The 25,711-nt window shown below is 34.5% G+C and overlaps 3 protein-coding genes across 6 annotated transcripts; 1 reads left to right on the top strand and 2 right to left on the bottom strand.

The window, feature by feature from the left end:
• The first annotated feature begins 6,861 nt into the window (after positions 1-6,861).
• On the top strand, positions 6,862-14,489 carry LOC116146668 (translation initiation factor eIF-2B subunit delta). 2 transcript variants are annotated; one of them, XM_031432084.1, is made up of 7 exons: positions 6,862-7,452; positions 10,422-10,556; positions 11,183-11,550; positions 12,556-13,300; positions 13,381-13,468; positions 13,727-13,781; positions 14,155-14,489. In XM_031432084.1, the coding sequence occupies exons 1-7, from the start codon at positions 6,936-6,938 to the stop codon at positions 14,215-14,217; spliced, it is 1,971 nt and encodes a 656-aa protein (XP_031287944.1). In that variant the 5' UTR covers positions 6,862-6,935; the 3' UTR covers positions 14,218-14,489. The 2 variants fall into 2 exon arrangements, with proteins under 2 accessions (XP_031287944.1, XP_031287943.1); XM_031432083.1 differs by lacking the exon at positions 6,862-7,452 and adding an exon at positions 8,595-9,197.
• Positions 14,490-15,391: 902 nt separating this feature from the next.
• LOC116146664 (zinc finger BED domain-containing protein DAYSLEEPER) lies at positions 15,392-19,595 on the bottom strand (the record flags this gene model as incomplete). The annotated part of the gene is made up of 4 exons (XM_031432076.1): positions 15,392-16,321; positions 16,426-17,300; positions 17,686-17,913; positions 19,511-19,595. Coding segments are annotated over 4 exons (2,100 nt in total), but the record flags the coding sequence as incomplete, so codon positions are not given.
• A 1,391-nt stretch (positions 19,596-20,986) lies between these two features.
• LOC116146685 lies at positions 20,987-23,296 on the bottom strand. 3 transcript variants are annotated; one of them, XM_031432107.1, is made up of 5 exons: positions 22,901-23,296; positions 22,694-22,815; positions 21,984-22,124; positions 21,670-21,821; positions 20,987-21,120 (listed from the first exon to the last, which is right to left on the bottom strand). In XM_031432107.1, the coding sequence occupies exons 1-4, from the start codon at positions 23,123-23,125 to the stop codon at positions 21,698-21,700; spliced, it is 612 nt and encodes a 203-aa protein (XP_031287967.1). In that variant the 5' UTR covers positions 23,126-23,296; the 3' UTR covers positions 20,987-21,120; positions 21,670-21,697. The 3 variants fall into 3 exon arrangements, with proteins under 3 accessions (XP_031287967.1, XP_031287965.1, XP_031287968.1); XM_031432105.1 differs by lacking the exon at positions 20,987-21,120 and having other exon boundaries at positions 21,551-21,821; XM_031432108.1 differs by lacking the exon at positions 20,987-21,120 and having other exon boundaries at positions 21,551-21,821; positions 22,694-22,828; positions 22,914-23,296.
• Positions 23,297-25,711: the final 2,415 nt, after the last annotated feature.

The following is a 25,711-nucleotide window of genomic DNA, read 5'->3' as shown; positions in this document are numbered from 1 at the left end:
ATAAGAGATGATTCCATCTGTGATTAATTACTTCATATAATAAGCTAGATTTTTTCTTTATATTAAAGAATATAAAAAAAATACTAACAAAAAGAGAGAAAAAGAAATAGCACATGATCTCTGTCAATACTTTATGTAAGTAACGGAAATCTTCCTTAATAGAAATGCAAATTTCTATAAGAAATATCTAATTTAAGCATATATAGAAATATATTTAATTAATTGTCAGATATTTTCTGAAAAGTTGTATGGGGTTTTGTGCTACAGAATCTGTCCACAGGGAAAATATTAAATTTATTTAAAGGCAAGATGCCAAAAGCTTAATGAGCAGAAACAAATGCAACAGAACCCTATTTATAACTAAATTCAATTAGAAATTCAAAATAAAACAATCATATTAATTATAATAACATTTTTTTTCTTTTTTGTTATTTTCAACACAAAGTATATGGTGATTGCGTTTAAATATACAAAGGGTAAAGAGGTAATTTGTACTGAAATTAAATATAAAATGACCCACCCTTGTGCGACTATCAACTGAGGCCAAATTGGCCGGATTCCATTGTCGTCGACCTTCCCGATCACCACCAAATTACTCCCTTCGGCTACTTGACCAAAACCTCTTACCATCCCACAACAATTTGCTTGTCATTCATCGATCACTGCCTTTGGTTCATTTTGGTGCAGCTCAAGCTTTTTCGATCAATCCAGTTCATTGGAAATCATCTCCATCTCCACCAATTGCATCACCGGCTTCCCATCTCTTAAACCTCCATCCTTCTCGACTCGGTTGCTTGCCAAACGCCGCCTATCAAAGTCTCCTCTCCCTAGGGTTTTTTTTTTTCTTTTTTTTTTTGATTGATGATTTGGGTTTGATTTGTTTGAAGAATATTGAGGATGGTTTTTAGTAGCGTTTTTGCTTGTGTTGTTGATTTTTCAATCACTAACACTTCCCAATGCTCTCACCTTCCACCTCTTCCCGTGTGCACTCCAAGATTCGACAAAGGGCCACACCTAGCACTTGCCCCCAAGTGCGCACGCCCACACACCAACCGTTGTTTGTTTGGGATTTCTAGAGTTGATTGGTTGACTTTCAGAGTGTTTGGGTTTGTTGCTCGGTGGCAGTGGCAGTGGCAGTGGGTGGTGGTTGGAGATGGGGATGATGTGAACATTGAAGAAGATGGTGTTATTAAAATGAATTTGAAAGTAACATGGTTATTTTTATAATTCTATTAATTTGGGGGTTAAAAAGTAATTTATTAATTTATTTGTCAAAAGCAATATGGTAATAGCACTCTTTACTAATGTCTGAGCCTAAAAATCGCTAAGGGTGTTGATTTAAATGTGGGAATCTGGAATTTTTTGTTTGCTCATATACAAATATTAAGGAGAAAATATGAGTTGCATGCCTTTAAGATTGAAATATAGGAGCAAATAATTCACGAAGAACGGCAATTTTACAGCAAATATGTTGAGAGAAAGAAAATTATCTGTTAAAACTATGAAATTCCAGGTTTAATTTATAGCCTAAAAAAAGTATTAAATAATACACAAAAATCATAATCAATTATAAGTAAAACTGAAATCCTAATTCTAAACAGAAAACACGAGAAAAATAATTATAATTTGAGATTTCAGTCAACTTTGTCAGTGTCACATGCCGTTTAATTAGGGAGAGATGAGATCATGGGAAGACTAAACTTTCAATTAAAAAATTAAAAAATTACGAATGACATTGGTATCTTTATTTCACCTTCAATGATAATCACGAATAAGAATTATTATTGGGTCGATAAATGGTAAAGAAGTAAAATAAGATNATTTATTTAAAGGCAAGATGCCAAAAGCTTAATCAGCAGAAACAAATGCAACAGAACCCTATTTATAACTAAATTCAATCAGAAAATCAAAATAAAACAAACATATTAATTATAATAATATTTTTTTTCTTTTTTGTTGTTTTCAACACAAAATATATGGTAACTGCGTTTAAATATACAAAGGGTAAAGTGGTAATTTGTACTGAAATTAAATATAAAATGACCCACCCTTGTGCGACTGTCGACCGAGGCCAAATTGGCCGGATTCCATTGTCGTTGACCTTCCCGATCACCACCAAATTACTCCCCTCGGCTACTTGATCAAAACCCCTTACCATCCCACAACAATTTGCTTGTCGTTCATCGATCACTGCCTTTGGTTCATTTTGGTGCAGCTCAAGCTTTTTCGATCAATCCAGTCGTCATAAATCATCCCCGTCTCCACCAATCACATCACCGACTTCCGATCTCTTAAACCTCCATCCTTCTCGACCTGGTTGCTTGCCAAACACTGCCTATCAAAGTCTCCTCTCCCCAGGGTTTTTTTTTTTTTTTTCGTTTTGATTGATGATTTGGGTTTGATTTGTTGATTTGTTGGAAGAATATTGAGGACGGTTTTTTGTAGTGTTTTTGCTTGTGTTGTTGATTTTTCGATCGCTAACACTTCCCAATGCTCTCACCTTCCACCTCTTCCAGTGTGCACTCCAAGATTCGACAAAGGCCACACCTAGCGCTTGCCCCCAAGTGTGCACGCCCACACACCAACCATTGTTTGTTTGGGATTTACGGAGTTGATTGATTGATTTTCAGAGTGTTTGGGTCTGTCGTTCAGTGGTGGTGGCAGTGGCAATGGATGGGTGGTTGGAGATGGGGATGATGTGAGCATTAAAGAAGATGGTGTTATAAAAATAAATTTAAAAGTAACATGATTATTTTTATAATTCTATTAATTTGGGGGTTAAAAAATAATTTATTAATTTATTTGTCAAGAGTAATATAGTAATAACACTCTCTACTTATATTAGAACCTAAAAATCGCTAACAGCGTTGATTTAAAGGTAGGAATCTGGAATTTTTCGTTTGCTCATAAACAAATAATAAGGAGAAAATATGAGTTGCATGCCTTTAAGATTGAAATATAGGAGCAAATAATTCACGAAGAACGGCAAATTTACAGCAAATATGTTAAGAGAAAGAAAAGTATCTGTTAAAATTATGAAATTCCAGGCTTAATTTATAGCCTAAAAAAAGTATTAAATAATACACAAAAATCATAATCAATTATAAGTAAAACTGAAATCCTAATTCTAAACAGAAAACACGAGAAAAATAATTATAATTTGAGATTTCAGTCAACTTTGTCAATGTCACATGCCGTTTAATAAGGGAGAGATGAGATCATGGGAAGACTAAACTTTCAATTAAAAAATTAAAAAATTACGAATGACATTGGTATCTTTATTTCACCTTCAATGATAATCACGAATAAGAATTATTATTGGGTCGATAAATGGTAAAGAAGTAAAATAAGATTTTATAAACACTCTTGAGTTTGAATTATTTATGACTAATAGGGGTAACGTCGAGCTCTTTTTCAATCATCAATTTTCAGGATTCAATAGATTTATCCTGATAGATTAAAAAAAAAAAAAAAAAAAAAAAATATGTACAGAACAATTTACGTTTACTAATAATTCGTAAAATATTATTAAATAATTTTGGGTTGGTCAAGGTTCGTCGTGAGATCAAACTCTATCAAATTTAATGCTTGTTAGTTTTGGATAAGATCATGCTCAAGAGCAAGTTAATTTCTATTATTTTTTTAATTTTGAAAAAATAATGTCATTTGTGGACCATATTTGACTTTATAAATTAAAAAATTGACTCTAAGTTTTTTACTAAAGGTTTTATTATAATGTAAGGTATTTGACAATATTATATTGCCATTTTATAATTTTGATATGGGGATGTTATTTTCAGTCTATATATATATATGATTGATTGTGTTCAAGTTTTGTTTGAGTTTGATGAAAGTTTTAGTTAACGGAAGAGATCCCAAATTGAGATTCCCATGTCTTACTTTTTATTAAAGTTCATAGAAAACCATTTCATAAAGATAACTTTGGCCTACAACGTTTGCCTGATCAAAAGAAGTAACAATTTATAAGAGCTTCAAAACGGCGACTTTTGAAAGAAATAAATTGATGCGTTTGTTTATTATTTTGGGTAGGATTTTGGGGGTAGTATTGGATAATGAATATGGGAGTATTACGAGGTAAAATTTAAAAATTTATAGAAAACCCCCTAAGTTTGCAAATTTCATAAATACCCCAACATGTAAATTGACAAAAATACCCCCACCACCTGCAGTGCCAGATTCTGGCCACCACCGTCGGAATCTGGCCGGAAAATCGCGTACGACACAGACCGGTCGGATCTGTGTCGTAACGAGTTCTTTATGGCCTTTTTCGGCCAGATCCATCACAGACCTGGCCGGAAAAGGCCAGATCTACGGCCTTCCGTGGCCGTTGACGGCCGAAAAGGCCAAAAGACGGCCATCTTGCCGTCAGCGACGGCCAAAGATATGGCCGTCGTTTTCGATCAACGATGGCCAAGATTTGCCGTCGTTGATTCTTTGGCCGTCGTTCACGGCCAGATCTGGCCTTTTCGGCCAAATCCGTGGTGAACTGGCCAGAAAAGGCCAGATCGGTGAACTTCTGGCATTTATGGTCGGCAGGTGGCTGTTGTATATTTCGGCTACCACCGACGGTGGTTGCCGGAATCTGGCGAGTATGGGTGTGGGGGTGTTTTTGATAATTTTTAAACTTTTTTTTAGGGTGTATTTGATGAAATTAATAACCTTATGGGGTCTAAAAGTAATTAAAAAAATAGGTATATTCTTGGAATAGTGTGCCAACATTATTTGGAGAAATGATCCGAATCTGGATAAAAATAGTAAGCCAAACATAGTGAATATTTTTATTGCTTAATTAGCGAAAACAGAAAAGCCTTTTGATCTTTTTTTTTACTGGATATCTAGACTAGTTTGTACACACCTCATTAGTTTTTTAAGTTCCTAACGTTGATGACCACGTCCGTTCTTGTTGTGAAAAACTCGAATTCAGGTGCTCATAAAACCTCATTTTATTCTTTTATCATCAAATCATCCCCAAGAATATTAAGACCGTTTTTGTATGGTGTCTATATACACCATAAATTAAACATATAAATTTTTGTCATGTTATATTTATAGAGAAAGGTCGATTTTCTGCCTTCAAAATTGGGTCACCTTTGCCTGTTAATTTATTCACCTTAATCACTTTAACTCCTGTCTAGGCTTTAATTAATATAATTAATGGTTGGAGTGGTGGGCAAATAAATAGTGTATGGATGGTTACTAATAATTATTCATTTAGACCTCAACCGGTTGGCTTGATGGTCAATGATGTTTGCTCTCTTTTTTGAATTATTAGGTTCAAACCTACGAGTTATCTACCATATTGTGGTCTATCTGGTTTTTTAAACTTGTAAGGTATTCAATAGACCTTAAAAATTAGTTAAGGTGCGCACAAACTGATTCAAACATCCCGGTTACCAAAAATAAAAATAATAATTAGTGATTTAGGAGGGTATTAAAGAATAATCTTGTTTTATATTCCAAAGTAAAGCATACTATTTCAAACACTTTCTCAGCTTCTGGATGATTCCGAACCTAAGGGGGTCATTGTCCACAACTATTATTGTTTCTACTTTTCCAATTTTGCTTTTTATTATGGAGTTGGCAAAGATGCTCCCGGCCCCTTGACAAAGCATGATCATCAACCAAAAATAAAAGATAAACAAGTAACTTTAGGTCACCACAAATTATTCTCTTCTGGGCACTCTTTTCTGTGGGCTTTTATGTGTATATGCTATAATTATTTGGGCTTTAAAGTAATGGCCTAATATTTTTAAAGTATCCAATATCTTGTTTATATGGGCTTTTCCTAAATCTTATGATCCAACATATTATCACCTGTATTGACTTTCTTCTTCACAAGAAAAGAATATTAAACTTTCTTTAAAACGCCGTCGTTTCACATAAACAAAGTAGCGCTCCAGTGATGGTTTCACCATTTATTTCCAGAGTGAAACACAATTTCCCACCCAAGGTTTGCCGTAATTTATTTCCCAACCATAAACTTTGAGTAAAACATTTTCCCACCCATCGTCAATCTTTCAAGGAATTTGTTACGTGACAGGGGTAAGAGACTATAATACCCTTTATTACTGGACTTATGTATTTTAAAGAGTTGAATAATTTTTTCTATCCAAACTTTATTAAACATATCTTTCACCCTAGTTTGTTTTCTATTAATTTTAGGGTTAATAATTTTTTTTTAAATTTAAAAATAAAGTTTAAAAAACACACCTGACTAAATTAGGTGCGATTCTAACTAAAACACACCTGGCTAGGGGCGATTCGACCAACTTATTTTTTTTGTCAATTCTTTTTTCAAGTTTTCAAAATTTCTGATTTTTCTTATTTTTTTTTTTATAATTTTTCAGATTTTTTTCTTGTTTTTGGAAAATATATTTTTATATAATTTCATAATATATATATAATTTTAATGAAATATATTTTATAGTTTTATAAATATTTAATTGATAAATATTGAAAATGAAATATAATTTTAAATTTTGTTAGAAACACAAAGTAAACCTCTATTATAATTATAGAAATTGAAGATAAAGATTTAAATAGCTAATTTTTAAGTTGATAAAGGTAATTATTACGTATTTTTAATTTAGGAATGTACGTGAAAATAACCTTGTAACATATATTGTGAATTGACAATAATACCCTTTTGCTGTTAAAACTAAAGTTTGAATTTAACCATGGTGGGAAAATGTTTTTTTTTCAAAGTTTATGGGTAGAAAAATTGTCGTGAACTTTGGGTGGGAAAATGTCATTCACCCTCTAATTCCACTAACTATCAAGTCTTACGGTTTTTAAATATTTTATTTTAAATAAATATAAATCAGAATATTCCTCTACTCATCTTCTTTTAATTAAACCCTACAACAATCGCTTCCAATTTCTTCACCGAAACCAACGATTTTTCACCACGCTCCATGGATGCGCGTCGCGGCGCTGGCCCTCGAGCCGTTCCTAAGGTCCGGCAGGTCGGCTTCTTCACACCGAATCCAAACCCGAACCGGCCGTCACCACCGAGTCGGAATCGGTCCGTTCCCCCCGATTGCAACTCGCCTAAACTTGCCAATTCTCCTGCCAGCGGTAACTCTCTCTCACCTGTAATGATTCCTCCGCCACGTCACCTCTCGGAAAACCTCGCGCACCTCCGCACTACTGCTGCCGTACCTGTCCCCGACTCCCGCCGGATAGCGCACGACCAAATAGCGGTTGCCGGAAGTTACAATCCTAGCGACTCGGTGCTTTGCGAAACTTTTTCGCCGAATTTTTCGGAGGATAATTCTGATGCTTCAACTACTTTGGGGTGGTTTAGTAGAAGCGGTTCGGGTAAGTTGGCGGCAGCTTCTTCGAGTTTACCGAGTGGCGGTTTTGACTTGACGGCCGTGAAATTGGGGAAATTTACTGGGCTGGAGGATAAAAAACAATCTCAAGTGCCTGGTAATGCATATTAATTATGTCAGTTTGTTGACAATTAGGATTTAGTAGTTAAATAGTATTTGATTCGCTTTCTTTTTTTTTTTTTTTTTTTTTTTTTTTTTTTTTTTTTTTTATTTTTTTTTTTTTTTTTTGAAGTTCTTCGAAAACGGGATTTTTTATGACATTGAACTAACGTTTGTAACTTTCAAGGTATAATTATATGTTTGGTTCCAGTTAACACTGGATGCTATTAGGATGAGATTTTAAGTTATGTTAGTATCGCATTGTGTGTTACTAAAACAATGTTATTCTAGTGATGTTACCGGGATATTTTTGAGTTTTGTTGAAGGATGATGAGTGGACTCAAGTTGGGAGGAGCTGAGTAGATAATGTTTATAGAGGAAATGAGCGTTTGTTCATTCTTTGCTGAAGGGTAATTGTTAATGTAGCTTTGGACTATCGTGGGAAAGAGATTCATGGGTTCTTTTGCTGAATTTGTGTTTTGAGGGATAGACAGCACGTGGTTGCATTGTTTTTCTGTATAATTGGGTCAAATATACGGTATGTTCTTTCATGATGGGAAGAATGCTGTCAGGATTAGCAAGGTGGAACTTGTATGTTTTGGGAGATTTTGTGGGAATAGGGAGTGAAGGAGGATCTGAACCAGATTTGAAAGCTCACAGAAAAACTTCTTTTTAAATTAATAGGCTGTGAAAGGTGAACCTCAAAACTAATTTAATAGAGATTCAAGGTTGTAACTGTTGTTGATGATTGAGTGGAACTCTGCCGAGTGTCTTACATGTATTTGCTACATTGGGTTTAGAAAATGAAAAAATGACGAAATTTGGTCTGACAAGCGTAAAAAAGGTTTTGCTGATGAAGTTTTGTGGCTGCTCAAACTCATTACTTGATGTCTTCTCAAATACTGAGAAAGATAAGAAATGAAAAACTATTGTTGACCATAAGGGCTGGCGTTATATTCGGTAAAAGTTTGAGTATCTTGTCCTTTAGTTAAGTAATTTAAATGGGTTCTTTTCTTATAATCTTTTGACCGTTCATCACTGTATGATATGACAAAAGAATAGAATGGAACAACTGTCAACATTAAAAATTCGTNTTACGGTTTTTAAATATTTTATTTTAAATAAATATAAATCAGAATATTCCTCTACTCATCTTCTTTTAATTAAACCCTACAACAATCGCTTCCAATTTCTTCACCGAAACCAACGATTTTTCACCACGCTCCATGGATGCGCGTCGCGGCGCTGGTCCTCGAGCCGTTCCTAAGGTCCGGCAGGTCGGCTTCTTCACACCGAATCCAAACCCGAACCGGCCGTCACCACCGAGTCGGAATCGGTCCGTTCCCCCCGATTGCAACTCGCCTAAACTTGCCAATTCTCCTGCCAGCGGTAACTCTCTCTCACCTGTAATGATTCCTCCGCCACGTCACCTCTCGGAAAACCTCGCGCACCTCCGCACTACTGCTGCCGTACCTGTCCCCGACTCCCGCCGGATAGCGCACGACCAAATAGCGGTTGCCGGAAGTTACAATCCTAGCGACTCGGTGCTTTGCGAAACTTTTTCGCCGAATTTTTCGGAGGATAATTCTGATGCTTCAACTACTTTGGGGTGGTTTAGTAGAAGCGGTTCGGGTAAGTTGGCGGCAGCTTCTTCGAGTTTACCGAGTGGCGGTTTTGACTTGACGGCCGTGAAATTGGGGAAATTTACTGGGCTGGAGGATAAAAAACAATCTCAAGTGCCTGGTAATGCATATTAATTATGTCAGTTTGTTGACAATTAGGATTTAGTAGTTAAATAGTATTTGATTCGCTTTCTTTTTTTTTTTTTTTTTTTTTTTTTTTTTTTTTTTTTTTTATTTTTTTTTTTTTTTTTTGAAGTTCTTCGAAAACGGGATTTTTTATGACATTGAACTAACGTTTGTAACTTTCAAGGTATAATTATATGTTTGGTTCCAGTTAACACTGGATGCTATTAGGATGAGATTTTAAGTTATGTTAGTATCGCATTGTGTGTTACTAAAACAATGTTATTCTAGTGATGTTACCGGGATATTTTTGAGTTTTGTTGAAGGATGATGAGTGGACTCAAGTTGGGAGGAGCTGAGTAGATAATGTTTATAGAGGAAATGAGCGTTTGTTCATTCTTTGCTGAAGGGTAATTGTTAATGTAGCTTTGGACTATCGTGGGAAAGAGATTCATGGGTTCTTTTGCTGAATTTGTGTTTTGAGGGATAGACAGCACGTGGTTGCATTGTTTTTCTGTATAATTGGGTCAAATATACGGTATGTTCTTTCATGATGGGAAGAATGCTGTCAGGATTAGCAAGGTGGAACTTGTATGTTTTGGGAGATTTTGTGGGAATAGGGAGTGAAGGAGGATCTGAACCAGATTTGAAAGCTCACAGAAAAACTTCTTTTTAAATTAATAGGCTGTGAAAGGTGAACCTCAAAACTAATTTAATAGAGATTCAAGGTTGTAACTGTTGTTGATGATTGAGTGGAACTCTGCCGAGTGTCTTACATGTATTTGCTACATTGGGTTTAGAAAATGAAAAAATGACGAAATTTGGTCTGACAAGCGTAAAAAAGGTTTTGCTGATGAAGTTTTGTGGCTGCTCAAACTCATTACTTGATGTCTTCTCAAATACTGAGAAAGATAAGAAATGAAAAACTATTGTTGACCATAAGGGCTGGCGTTATATTCGGTAAAAGTTTGAGTATCTTGTCCTTTAGTTAAGTAATTTAAATGGGCTCTTTTCTTATAATCTTTTGACCGTTCATCACTGTATGATATGACAAAAGAATAGAATGGAACAACTGTCAACATTAAAAATTCGTTTGCTTATGTTAACAAATGTAGATTGCCCTTGCAATTAGTTGTTTTGTTTTTGACAATTGCTAGTTGTACTTTTGAATATTTATTTTCTATGTTTCGTGGCACATGATTGAAAATGTAAAGCATTGCAGAAAAAATTGGAGGGGCTGCTGTGGAAGTACAAAATGAAGTTCCATCAAGTTCAAAACCAAATAAAGCAAAAACAACAAAAGCTGAAAGACGCGCTTTGCAGGAATCTCAACGAGCAGTAAAAGCAGCTGCAAAAGGTTCAAACAGTGCCCTTCCCTTCCTTTTCTTCTTATTCTTTTTCTTTTTGCTTGAAATTTTGAAGTGATTATTATATTATGCAATTATTGTTCCATTTAAACCTTAAAAAAGGTTTTATTATTTTTTTCCTTAAATTTCTGTTTTACTTACCTATATTTTATTCCTATTTATTGCATAGATTCCCTTACAAGCCTAGTATCTAAATAATTCTTCTGTAAGGCCTTTTTCTGATTTCTTTAAGAAATGATCCTGCTGCAGTTGATCAACAATTGCCTTCTCTTTCCCTTTGCCAAAACCAAAAAACAGAATTTATTTTTTCTCCATTCTGGGTTGCTAAAACAAATAACTTTAAAATACGAACCGGTAATGTCAATTTTCCCTTTCTAAATCCAAAAAATGCTCAAGTATGGCAGAGAGTTGGTCCTCCATAAAGCTTCTATCCTCTTTTTTTTTGATAGAGGAGCTTGAAAAATGTCGGGCTTTGGCAGCTCCTGTGCACTTGTTGCTTTGAACTGTTAAAGAGCAACATACACAATCGGTTTGTGTATATGTGAATTCGTCTTATTTGTACTGTTACTGGCTTAGCCATATTATCATATTCATGGTTTTAATGGTGTTATTACAGGTGAGGGAAATAAACCTGCTGCTGCATCTCGGGGAGCAGCCCCTGCTAAACCTCAGAAGCAGCCTTCTCAGCCTTCACAGAAGAAAGATGATCCTCCGGTTGCATCTTCAATTGCAGCTTCTGACAGAAAAGGGACTGACCGTCAACCAGAGAAAGAGAGGAAGAAAGATGTTCCTGCCCCACGCATGCAGTTTGATGATAAACATCGAGTGGAGAAGGCCAAAAAACGTGCATTGGTCAATCAAACTGAAGCTAGAAACAGAGTTGAATTGTTTCGGCATTTGCCACAATATGAACATGGAACACAACTTCCTGATCTTGAGTCTAAATTTTTCCAACTTGATCCAATGCATCCTGCTGTTTACAAGGTACTTTGATTAGGTAGTGAATTCATTGCTTAATCTAGCTTGGAAGCATTAAAGTAGTAAAATGAGATACAGTTATTCAGCTTCTTATTGTAGGAAAAGCTTCATCAGGTGACACTGTCATGCTTTGTATGTTTGTCTTTACAATGAGATTCAGTGTAAAATTGAATATATTATTTTATATCATCTCTGTTTTGTATGAATGGTCCAAGTTATCTGTAATCTTTAAAAAATTGGTGTGCATTCATGAATCTGCATTGTTATAATAATACTCAATGCTAAATCTGTTTACTGAACCTTCTTTAGTTGTTCGCTTCTTTTATTGCTTTTTGCCTAAGTGGTAGCTGTTTTTTGTCTTTTCATCTGTGTGCTGAAGAACTGTCTTTGAGGCATCCCAAATGCAAATTCTTTCTGTTCATTTTTCTTGGGACTAGCTAGTATTTAGGATTCGGACATTGTTTCTTTCTTATTATGGGCAAAATTTTGGTATTATAGTTTTGTAGTCCTTATTGTACGTGTGCACCCTTTTTCAATCACAATTAAACCTTCATTGTTCTCACCTATTGCTATTGTTATCATTTCAACTTGCCATGTTATTAATGTTGTTCTCAATGTGTCAATGTTAATTTAGATGAAAATATACTAAGTTTTGAGAATTTTACAAATTTGTGCCCGTCGTATAATATTTGGCATGTAATGTCTGCTAACAGTGTGTGTCAATTTTGCCAACTTTTTCAGATTTCATCTACCAAACTTTGTTTAGGCTGATTCCTCGTACTAATATCTTGAAGGATACAAGTGGCCTTGAAACCAAAGAGTAATTGGGTTTTTAAATGTTGTGACCTAGAGATAGGATATGTTGATAAATAAACTATATATTATTTATATGAATTTCCTTCTATCTGAAAAGAAAATTAAAAATACCCTTAGTTCCTGGTAATATTTTGAATTAATATGAGAAACACACTGCATCTAGCTTGTTCACTGATGTGTCTATGAACTTCTCAGGTTGGGTTGCAGTATTTGGCAGGAGATATATCTGGGGGTAATGCTCGGTGTATTGCAATGCTTCGTGCTTTTCAGGAAGTCATTAAAGACTACACCACACCATCTGAGAAAACTCTTGTTAGAGATTTGGCTGCAAAAATCAGTAGTTATGTCTCATTTCTGATTGAGTGCCGGCCACTTTCTATGAGCATGGGAAATGCAATTAGGTTTCTGAAAAGTCATATTGCAAAGTTACCTCTGACTCTTTTGGAATCAGAAGCAAAAGCCTCTCTATATAATGACATAGATCGTTTTATAAATGAGAAGATAATACTTGCTGATAAGGTGATTGTTAGACATGCAGCGACAAAGGTCAGGGACGGTGATGTTCTGCTCACTTATGGATCATCATGTGTGGTTGAGATGATTCTGTTGTATGCCCATGAGCTTGGAAATCAGTTTCGTGTTGTGGTGGTGGACTCACGTCCAAAGCTTGAAGGCCAAGCATTACTTCGTAGGCTGGTAGCAAAGGGCTTGAATTGCACATATACTCATATAAATGCCGTTTCGTACATTATGCATGAAGTTACACGAGTTTTTCTGGGCGCTTCGTCTGTATTGTCTAATGGAACTGTATATTCAAGGGTTGGGACTGCATGTGTTGCTATGGTTGCTCACTCATTCCAAGTTCCAGTCCTAATCTGCTGTGAAGCATATAAATTTCATGAAAGGGTACAGCTTGATTCAATCTGCTCAAATGAACTAGGTACTACTCATTTACCTACTAATAACATAACCTTCTGCTTTAAAAGTGACTGCATTGAAGCATCCTTAAGTATCTTGCAGGTGATCCAAATGCTATTGCTAAGGTTCCTGGAAGAATAGATTTGGATACAGGAACCAGTAAAGAAAATCTTCAACATCTGAATTTAATGTAAGTTTTAGACTTTTTATCACATAGAAGAAAAAGAACAATACCATATATCCCAAAGTTTCCAATTTTTTCATCTTAAGTGATGTAGCATTGATTTAGAGTTTGCACATCGATTATGTGATGATGATATAAATGATGTATTTACTCTAAGTCATCCACATCACTGGAGATATAAAAGTTGAGATATATACTTAGGATGAAAGATAAGTTTATCTGAATGATTTTGAGTTCACTTGTCTTGTTATGGTATTGTAACAGGTATGATGCTACTCCTTCGGAATATGTCTCTATGATTGTCACAGATTATGGCATGGTAAGTCATGTTGTGAGGAAAATATCAGAATATTATTTGTTATCATTTAACGAGGAGCATGCGTACACTATGTACTCTTCATTCCATCACTGCACCTATTCATCACCAAATTGATTAGATATTGCTATGAGAAACCAATTAGCTAATGATAAGAATTTTCATATCCACGTTTTACTAAGGTGCATCAACATGGAATTTCTGACTTCTACGCATGATCTAATTGAGATATAGATTGCCGATTACTTTCAGTTTGTGACATTCTTTTTCCCACTGGACATGCTAACTTGTGGTCGAAAACTAGGCCAATGTCATAGATGCTTGAGATGTCTTTAAACTGGTAGTTATGTTTTTCTCTTCTTGTTCTCATTTGTAGATCCCTCCCACAAGTGTGCCTGTCATTGTTCGAGAGTATCGAAGGGAGCATTTGTTGATATAGAAAATATTCATCGTGTCAAGATTATTGGATATAAGAGCAAAATTCGTGCTGCCTCCGATTGCTTGCGAGGGATTGCATTTGCATTCATCGGAGAATAAGACTTTAGATTTTTCACAAATGTAGTTTGAAAACGATCTTGATCATTCTTTATGCATAAAATGATGATTACATATAATGTCAATTTGTAGTTGCTTCTCTGTGAAATTCACTGGTGAATATAATTAAATGAAGGGAGGGCGAGTTTTTCGCCTCCGGTCAGTTTTGGTAGTTCATTCTTGTATTTTATGATCCTAAAATTTTTCTATGTTAAGAGTAACAAGTATTTTCTTGTATGTGCTTTTCTTTGTTCCGACCAAATATGTTAATCCTCTTCAGGAAAATGTATTCATACGATTCATTAATTGTTTGCTGTACTATAGTGTATCTGAACTATATTTAAGGGTTAATCAAAATAATGAATAATCTACGTGGGTTTTTTTGGTAACAAAAGTCTCTTATAATAAAGATAAGCTAAATAGCTAACAAATGAATCTCACAAACCTAACGAGACAGTTGATAATTGGTTTCCGATCAATTCATCAAGCAGAAAATTTACTAAAAAGTAATTATCAGTTATCACATTGGTTTTGTATGAGAGTTTATAAGATTCGTTTGTCAACATAGTAATTACAATATTCTTACCCATCCAATTATGTATATTTCTTACAACCTTATTGAACTCTCTGTGTATATATATATACACACACACTCACACACGTTACAAAATGCATTAATTGTGATTAAATTAAAGAGATTAGACAATCAGTTTTATTGCATTTTTTGGAAAGGCAGGAGGCTAAAGAAGTAAAAGCAATATAAATTAAAACGAAAAGATGCAAATATAACAGCAAACAGATTTACTAAGCTGCTCGATGTGAAATCTTAAATCATATTTTTAAAATCAAGATGACACTAATTAGTGCCTGCCTTTCTTGTTAGCATTCTCATGACATCATAAACTGTACAATACATAATTTTTCATCGCTTACATACAACAATCACAACAGAGTATTGAATAACTGCTTCCTCCTCTCATTTTTTAAACTAATAATTCTAACACCCACCTTTCTTTCTTTATATGGGGTGGAAGCTAAATTACAAGTCAGAACATCATCTTCTTGAGCTCAATTCTTTGAAGTTGTGTCTCTGTTAATCACTTCTGTTTCTTGTCGGAACCAGAAGCGTTATTATCTGATGCAACAGCTGCCAATTCCATTAACCTTTCATAGTCTATCTCAGTTGATCTATACTTAAATTTCATACCACCCAGAGTCCAAGACCTTATACAAAGGATAGCTTGTGTGCTATCATGCGGCATACAAAAACGTTGTTTGTCGATCTCATCGCCTTTACTGCAAAACAGTTCTTCAGGAGCTACTGAAGTTGCCTGCACGGCCAAGAAATCCCGAGCCATAACAGAAAGTCGAGGGTATCGAGTACTGTTCACCTTCCACCACTCCAGAACATCTGTTGGTATTGGAGCAGGTGGCTCAGAGAGATACTGAGTGAGCTCATCTGTGGCACTGCTTATGCTTCCCCTTCGTTTCTTTCGAGCTATTTCCTCTGCGAAAGAAACACTACCTCCATCTTCCATCTCTTGAGCACCATATCCACTTGTCATGGATGAGAAATGGCTAGTGGAATAGTTTCTCACAAAATGGGCTCTTGCTTCTTCCAGATAATTTTGTGTGTTAAGGTTCTCAGGAATGAGCTCACATTTGATCCGGGGATCGAGAATGGCTGTCATGTAGGTAAATATGTTGCAAACCTGGCTGTTGTAACTCCTGGCCTTCTTGGCCATGTCTTCGGCAGCATTCTTTAGCCAGTCTGAGCTATGTCGGGATTCTCTGCACACAGTAATCATCTCAGAAATGTGATCCATGAAGAAGAGAACCAGTCCAATGGTTGGCATTTTGTTGGTGCACATGTTATTGGTGGTCTTATAGAAGGGTTCTAAGTATCCATGCACGGCACTGACCACATTCTTCTCTGCAGAGGACAGCAGCATTCGACTGCCTAATGTTTCATCATGCTTCCTGATAACAGCATCCATGGTCTTACCAGCCTGCAATCACAGCATCATTAGACACTAAATTCACATCTTGAGCATAAAATGAGAGAGAAGCAGCATACTATCTTAGTATCTTATGCACAGACAAGATTAAATACCTTATGCACTATATCAAGCATTTGGTAATTGCCACTCCACCGCACTGAAGTGTCGAGGGGAAATTTCCAACTGCCTTCTCGATAAGCTGTTGAAAATTGAACGAAATCATCAGAGAAATCTGTAGATTCATTCAACTCTAGAGCAAACTCCCTGATTCTAGAGATTAACGGTTTTGTTGTTCTCAATCCATCATCTATGATCAAGTTAAGAGTACGAGCAGCACATGGGATATAGCAGAAGGGTCCCACTTTCTGAGTATCGAACTCCTCTTTTAAAGAATGGCATGCATGGACCGCATTCGGACTGTTATCATGGGTACAGGACAGAACTCTATTCTCAATATTGTATGTCTTAAGAACCTTCACTAGAGAGTGAAAGATTTCAGAATCCGCACAAGGGTAAGGTATGTGGCATATATCAAGAAGCACTTTCCGAAAGGACCAACTTTCATCAATCCACTGACATGTGACGCTCATATAAAATATTTGCTCATAGGAAGTCCAGAAATCAAGAGTGATTGAGACTTTAGAAGAAACCTGTTCCAAAGATGCCCTTATATCTTCCCGCATGCTTCTAAAAACTTCACAAAGCACTGCTTTGTACTTCTCACCCGGCCAAAGTTGTACCGACGGATTTAGAAATTTAAAGGAGTTTGCTAACCACTTCTCCTCCACAGTTGAAGGAGGGAAAGAAGCTAAAATAAGCCACTTAATGAGCAACCAGTTTAGATGATCATAATCCACTTGGGGTGCCTTACACTGAGGTTGAGATTTTTTAACAACAGTAGTAACAGGCTGTGGAGCCGAACTGGTGACAGTATCCCCTGCCTTATCATATCCTGGATGCCGATTAGCGAGGTGCCTACCCAAATTACCTTACATAACAAAGGAATACCATCAGACGCAAGAAAGATTACATATTAGTTTTCACAGTCTAACATGCTCAGGCCTACCAGTAAGCTGGATAATATCAAAATAGATCCTCCTAACTGATAAGAAGGTATAAGATAAACAGTAATTTGCAAATTTTGTTTCTATTAGACAACTTATATATGAAATCAATTGCAAGTAAGCTTCAGAAAATCTGATATTTGCTTCAACCTGAAAACTTTGTACTCAGAAGGTGTACGATTATAAATGGGTAGTTGGATACTGCAGGATCTATTTGGATAATGATAAATCCTAATATCCAAGAATACATATCTTTATCATTGTACACAAAGAAATAATTGAAATTTGAGGCAAATGCATGAACTGTACCAGTGGCAGTAGCAATGGAATAGCTTTGTCCACAAAACTTGCACCTCCGACTTTTCGCATCAGGAGCTGTCTCAAAAAACTTAAGATATACAGATGTCATTGTCTTCTTTCTTGGTTTTGCTGAAGGCATAGCATTTCCCTTTTCTGAAGAACCCAATCCAATATCTATTGGATCAATGCTTGGAATTAGTGAGATGTCCATCACGTGTTTAGGTTCCATGTCTACTCCTAGAAGCAACAAGAAGAAGTAAATGGCAGATTCATAACCATAAGAAAGATTCATGTTCTTGAATGGCAAACTGACAACCTATATCAGCAATCTTCTTTTATTGAGACAGAAATTACCTATACCCACATTTGGAAAATATATACAAGAAGCAAACTGCAGTTGACTATCAGATCAGGTCTTGATTTTAAAAGAAAAAGCAACTTTGTTTTCTTTCCTTTTTTCCTTTTTCAAGAGTTCAAAAAATAGAAAGCTTTTTCTTTCTTTTTCTTAGCAGCTTATCAAAGCCTTTTAAGAAACATAATATGCACAGGAATTATTTAGTTTAAGCCAATGCAATCCTAGACCTAAAATGGTTATTGGTTACATAAACAAATTAGAATCTAACGAGTCAATGAGATGTATGTAAAATGGTTCAAAAAGTGAATTGCAAGTTATAGAAACTCAATTCAAGCAAAGATTCTCAACGGTTCTACAGATATCTCATCTGCCAATTTCCCAACATACCTCTAGGTAAAACAGTTAGTTTCACCACTGAGTGAAGTTCGAAACAAGTTTAATTCTACTCCATAAAGTACCTAATTTTAGCAAAAAAGTGCTCATTTCATCACAAAATACAACACACCAATACATAAAAGAGCACCAACACTGAACAAGTCTCATATCCGAAGTTCATATTTATCAGTAATGCCAACTTAATCCAACCATCGAAGTAATATCGATGCTTCAATTCATTCATTAATATCAGCATAATGTACTGGCCACATCTCCCCATTGCGAAAACGTTCTCTTGTACTAAATCACACAATCCGAAAGGATTCTACCTTCAATTACACTAATACTTCAATAATATCAACACAAATTAACATGAATAAACAAACATTAGAGGCAAATTATTTTAGTTAAATTACAGAGCAAANAGTGTTGAAATGTAAAATAGGAAATCGAATTATTCTCATTGTAATATAGGAAATAGAATTATTCTCATTGTAATATAGGAAATAGAATTATAATAGGAATAAGAATAGGAAATAGAATTATAATAGGAATGTAACAATTTCTTCCCAGATTACTTCCTAGATTAGTTTTTTGTTTTTGCTATAAATTCATTGTACATCTCATTATGAAATACAAGAAAAATATTTCTCCACAATATGTATCAGCAATGCCAACTTAATTCAACCATCGAAGTAATATTGATGCTTCAATTCATTCATTAATATCAGCATAATGTACTGCCCACATCTCCCTATTGCGAAAAAGTTCTCTTGTACTAAATCACACAATCCGAAAGGATTCTATCTTCAATTACACTAATACCTCAATAATATCAACACAAATTAACATGGATAAACAAACATTAGAGGCAAATTATTTTAGTTAAATTGCAGAGCAAAGAATGCTGCTCAACCCTTATAACTACCTAATTTAGGAACTGAACAACAGCTCAACTAAACTAACATCTAAAACACTCTCCCATGAACATTTTATGAACATTTTAAGTAAGTTTTCGATAAGAATTTACATAATGAGTAGTATAAATGCCTTGATCATAACGAAGATTATTAAGAAAACTTTGAAAGCATGAATTTGCAATACCTTTATACGTTTTATATGCATTATTTACGCCCCAATCCATCGAGTTCCCAGCTTTCCCACTTACAACACCAGCCTGAAAATCCAATTAAACTTTAAAAATAAAAAATAATAAAATAAGAAGCTTGAACAAAAGTCTTTAAAGTTGAAGTCTTTAGTCTTACCCCAAAATTCATGTGACCACCTGAAGTGAACTGAACTGAACTGAGCTGATCCGCTACTTGTTTAAGAAATATTTGTAGTTCATACTATAATTAGAAACAAAACAAAAGAACCTTAAAGTGAGTTCCGTCTTTGGTTTGGTTATTTAAGGAAAACAAAAAGCAGGAAAAGTCACTGATGATAAATCCAATCACTGACTTTGGGTTTCTACATTAGAATTTCATTCTGCAGCTTGAAAACGACGCCGTAGCTCTGTAACGGAAAAAATATGTAAATTAAAATTTAGAGAAAGTGAAAGAAATGGAGGGAGACGAAAGGTGGAAAGAAAGAAGAGAGATCGGCGGCGCTTATGGATCTGAGCCGGATCTGAGCCGAAAGAGAGAAGGATCAGCTTTTTAATTTGGCAGAGCCGCGACGCCTATTTCAGATCTAATCGCGGATTTCAACGGCTTTGGCAGACTCAGAGAGAGAGATAGAGAGAGTGGCTCGGCTGGTGTCGTGCGTGAGTGAGTCAGATGGAAATTAATTCAACTCGAGCGAGTGGCTGATAACCCGTTACTTAAACTTTACTTTTACAGTTTTACTTAACTCAACTCGCTCATTGAACTCACTCAGCTTTGGCCATGTCCCTTCCTTTGTCTTTAACTCACCAAAAATGTAATTAGACTTTATTTTAATATCTTTTATTATTTATTAATTAAAAAAATATATTTTCTGATTTTCATTTAAATTTATCACAGTTTTATTTTGGTATAATTATTTAATTTAATAAGAAAATTTGTTTAATTGTATTTGATATGTTTGAGAAAAGATTTTAGATTATTATTTTTAATTAATTATATTTAGTGGCGGACTGGTGGGCTACAGTGGGCTGGCTGGTGGCGGCTAAATTGAAAAGAAACAGTGAGTTAGCTTGGGTTTGGTGAGCCCAAGGTGGCTGCTAGCTTCGGGTTGGCTTCAAATTATATCGTTTCCTAATTCTTGCTTCCTCCCTCCATTCTTACTCATTCAAATTAATAAAACCTATTTAATAAATAAATAAGTAATTTTAATATAAATTATTTAGAACCCAAATGATTTTAAATTTTTTGAAAAACTCATTATATATATATATATATTTTTGGGTTGATTGGTAGTATTCAGGTCAATTTGTACACACTTCCACTAATCTTTTAGGATCCTGAGAAACTCGAATTTAAAAACCCATATCGGACACCTTTACTTTTTTACCATCGAACCACCCAAACCCAATTATGGTTTATATTCTCAATTATTGATAAGAGCAAATGTAAAATGTTTATAATAAAATTTTCACTCTAATCACTTGTGTACAAAGAAAATGAGATAATCAAATCAGAAAAAATCTATCAACTACTCTTTTTTGTTGTATACAACTTTTGTATGTGATGTGAGACAAAGAACAAAAAAAAAAGCTAGACACCAAACCATGCCTAAAAAAATGGACNAGAAACAGTGAGTTAGCTTGGGTTTGGTGAGCCCAAGGTGGCTGCTAGCTTCGGGTTGGCTTCAAAGTATATCGTTTCCTAATTCTTGCTTCCTCCCTCCATTCTTACTCATTCAAATTAATAAAACCTATTTAATAAATAAATAAGTTATTTAGAACCCAAATGATTTTAAATTTTTTGAAAAACTCGTTATATATATTTAGGTGATCGGCGATATTCAAACCAGTTTGTGTACACCTCCACTAATCTCTTAGGATTCTGAGAGACTCGAACTCAAGACAAGAACCCATATTGGACATCTTTGCTTTTTTACCATCAAACCACCCAAACCCAATTATGGTTTATATTCTCAATTATTGATAAGAGCAAATGTAAAATGTTTATAATAAAATTTTCACTCTAATAACTTGTGTACAAAGAAAATGAGATAATCAAATCAGAAAAAATCTATCAACTACTCTTTTTTGTTGTATACAACTTTTGTATGTGATGTGAGACAAAGAACAAAAAAAAAAGCTAGACACCAAACCATGCCTAAAAAAATGGACCTAAACCAAATAATTTACTTCTTGTTCTTGACTCTAGACCCAGAAGTTCTCTTCCTCGGTTTTTTGCATCTCCAAATAATTGCATAAGGGCTCGGACATATTTGATATGGGATTTTCGGAGAAGGCATATCAGGGACTCTGCAAAACCCATTCATGGAATCAACAACATTGTATTAGAAAAACACAAAATGTAGACCAACAAAGACCCTTTTTTCTTTTTTTTACAAGACAACTCCAGGTCCAGGTCCAGGGAGCAGGTGAATGAAGGTAAATTAAGAAATTAGAAAGTGGGAAACTTACTGTAATCTAGTGATGTCGATCACCGAAAAGTCCATGTTTGTTGAACTGTCTAGTGTTGGTACTACTGCTACTCCTGGTTGTCTGATGGCTAGCACTTTGCAATTGAAGTTGCTTGCTATATTGTTGTGGGCCAAAGCCAACCTGTCCAACACGCATACATTCACTGCTTTGAGTTCCATTTCCAATGTTACCAAAAATTTATATTGCTTTCGAGGTTGAAGTCAAAAGCTTTCCTAACTAGAGAAATTCTTAGCCATTGAATGAAGGCGATTTGTTCTTGACCTTGAACGTCCTTTAAAAGAATTGAATTGTTTAATGGTGTTTCAAATCTCAGATGGGACATTAAAATGTTAAAAGTCAAAAACTTATGGATTTAAACTTGAGTCGACATTAAATAATTGGTTCAATCAGACGCCCACATGGTTTAGGAGACTGTAGCTTTCTGCTACAGTTTGTTTTAAGTGATTCAATCTGACGCCCCAGAATCCTCAATCACTGTTAAAACTTTTGGCTCTTTCACCACCAAAGACAGGCCATGTGCCGGTGGCCATGGAGTTTCAGTACACTGAAACTCACAAAACTGACCAAATACAATAAGACAATTTACCATTTTTCTTGTACTTTCCAGAACAGAAAACAAAAACTCAACTTTATGAAATCAAGAAAAAGGCATCATCAATCAAAAGAAACTCTGAAATTAATAAACTCACTTGTAAAGAAAGCTCTGATCATGGAGACCAACAACGAGCGTCGAAGCACCGATTTCTCTCACCATGGAAGCGATTCTGGAGCCATTTTCATCCCCTTCGGCAACAACAATCTCAACATTTGTCTGCAACACAATTCTCTAATCCCTTAAATTAAACATCTTTGGAAAATAAAATTTTTAAAAAGAACATAAAAATTCTGTAATTTACGTTGAAGGAGTACTTGTTGCAAATTTCTTTGAAGGAGAGCGCCAACTGGAACCCTTTCAAACGGCGCAGCCGGAGCTTCTTCTTGCTTCTTGTTTTCATCGAAGGGAAGACGTGGAGGAGAGTGATGACATCGCCATAGCGGATAAGATTATGCAGAGCCCATAAAAGAGCGGTTCTTGCGACTTCTAAATCTTCAACTACAACAACTATTTTCTTGTCGTCCATTGATTCTTTCTTTGACTTGATTGATTACTGTGTGTAGAATCTCAGTTTAAAGGTGGAGATAGGGGTTGTAGCAAAAAGTTCATTCTGGTTGTGAGTTGTCTTTTGTTCTCGCTTGATTTTTCAATGAGTTTGTCTTGCATCAAGAATGAATCAACAGCGTCTTCTTCCTAAAATGGCGTTGAAGTTATGAGTTGGCCTCTCTCGGCAGGTTATAATTATGTTTTATTGGTCCTCGAGCTTTGGTTAAAATTTATTAGATCCAGTAAAATCTTAAAATAACATTTACGTCCTTATTAATTCGAGACTGTTTAATTTTTAATTTTTATTTTATCAATGTCGAAAATATCCCTGTCCATTATTAATGATATTAATTTTAATTTTTTATTTGTGTATCTTGATTGTTTTAATTTGAATTTTTTATTTTTTATTGTAATGATAGTTACTGTTTTACCCCCACTTATTAAACTTAATGAAAATATATTAATGTTTGAATAAGAGCGGAGAGTTTATGACCATGTCCAGTATCCCAAGGGATTTAAAAAAATCAGTAATGCTAGGTCCACAACCTAATTTTGCAACCTTCTTTCACAACCCCTAATATAGTAACTCATAATTTATCAACTCGTAATTGGGCAGACGAGATCCATAGCAAGCAGGCGAGACTTATTTACAAATTGTCACATTGGGGATTGTGAGATTGATTTGTGAACCTAATATTACTCTTAAAAATTTTGGAAAACCTCGAGGGGTTTAGAGAATTAAACCTTAAAAATTAATAGAATTATTAAAAATTATTAGATTATCTATAAAAAATTCTTAGAAACAGATGTTGACTCACAAGTCACAAAGGATGTAAGTGTTACTTTTAGATTCTACTGGATCTAACATTACTTCGACAAAATCATAGGACCAAGATTAAAAACTTGTCAAAATGGAAATGAAGCTGTCACAACTCACAACTTTGATTATCTCAATTAATAGAATAAACCCGTAATGTTAATTATTATTATTTATGTTAATATGATGATTAATGGAGAATATTAATCCAAAAAAAAAAGAAGTTATTTTTTAATGTTTTTGTTTTCTCTGAGAAAATAAAATGTAATAAGTTGCATGAATTATTTAATTATTTTCTTTGATTCCCATCTACTTGAAAGTGCATTGAATAGAATATAAATATTCTAAGAAAAATTTAAAAAATTAAATTACAATAAATATATATATTTTTTAAAGTCTTGTAGTGTTATCATTGATTGATAGAAAAATTAGTTGGTCAATTCAATAATGTGGTGTATGATAATATAATCATATTGAAAATAAAAAAAATAAAAAAAAATAAAAATCTAGGCATATTGTAAACGAATTTGAGTGGTAATATATTAAATGATAAATGGTCCAAACATGTCAATTTTTTTGTAATAAATGGTAACACGTCTTAATCATTTTCAACTCCAACCAAAATATGAATATTGTTTTCCGTATTTGTAATATGAACCCAACCTAAATTATTACCATATCTAATTTATTCTTTTTTTGGTTAATATTTATTGTGGTCAACTATTTGCCTTAATGATACTTGATTAATGTCAAATGTCACAATTTCCCTTAAATTCAATTTTTTTTTTAATTAATGTTATTAATATTTTTTTTATTTAACTAATACATTATTTCACCATGTTCGTATTTTAAATATTATATTAATTTCATCATACTATACAAGTGTATGATATGCTGCATCTTTGATCATGATCGAAACAAGTAAGCAATGCAGGCATATAGCGCGTCATCAGCTGACAATGCACATGAGCCACGTGTACGGTTCTGAAATTGGTGATTAAAAAAAAAAGTGATGGATGAATCAGCGGCTGTCGACTCATTTTATCTAGTGATGACGAGGAAGTGGTTGCATCGTGCCGTCAGTTATTTCCGTTCCATATGTTTGTCGTTTTAAATTGTTCTTTCATGTACACGCACACAACTCCACTCACATCTCTGCCGTCACGTCATCATTTTCCACAATGGTTGGGTCCCCGGCCGATGTTCTTTAAGACATGTCCAGTAAATTCAGCGCATTTTGTTTTAAATTTAAAAATTAATAAAATGGGGAACATAGTAAAAAACATAAGATCAAAGTTTGGATAAGGTGTGATATTGGACCGACTGTATTAAATGGCATGTGTAATGTGTTGTACAAATTTAAAAAATGATATGACATAATTAATAATTATACACTCACAATTATTTGCCTAGCAAAATGGACCATTCAATTTCACTTTCTTTTTGTATCAATATAATATTTGATTTTATAATGGCTTAAAACTTTTGACTTAAATGTATTGAATCCACGGTTGAAAATATTCATAAACGGTTCCGTATTGTAATTTTATTTCTGTTAAAATGAATGATAAATCGGTAATTAGATATATATTTATAAACTCATCATATTATAAATATTAAACCGAAAGTCGAGATTAAAAGCCCATTATAATTTGAATAGAATTTCGTGAATGTGGCATGGTTATTATTATAGGCCTGGAAAGCATGAGCTAAGAAAATGAAGAAGAGATGTTAACCTAAATGGTTGAG

This window comes from Pistacia vera, unplaced genomic scaffold, assembly GCF_008641045.1.
Source record: "Pistacia vera cultivar Batoury unplaced genomic scaffold, PisVer_v2 Contig481, whole genome shotgun sequence".
Taxonomy (NCBI): Eukaryota; Viridiplantae; Streptophyta; class Magnoliopsida; order Sapindales; family Anacardiaceae; genus Pistacia; species Pistacia vera.
The sequence above is the reverse complement of the archived record's forward strand: the minus strand, read 5'-3'. Positions and strand labels throughout refer to the sequence as shown.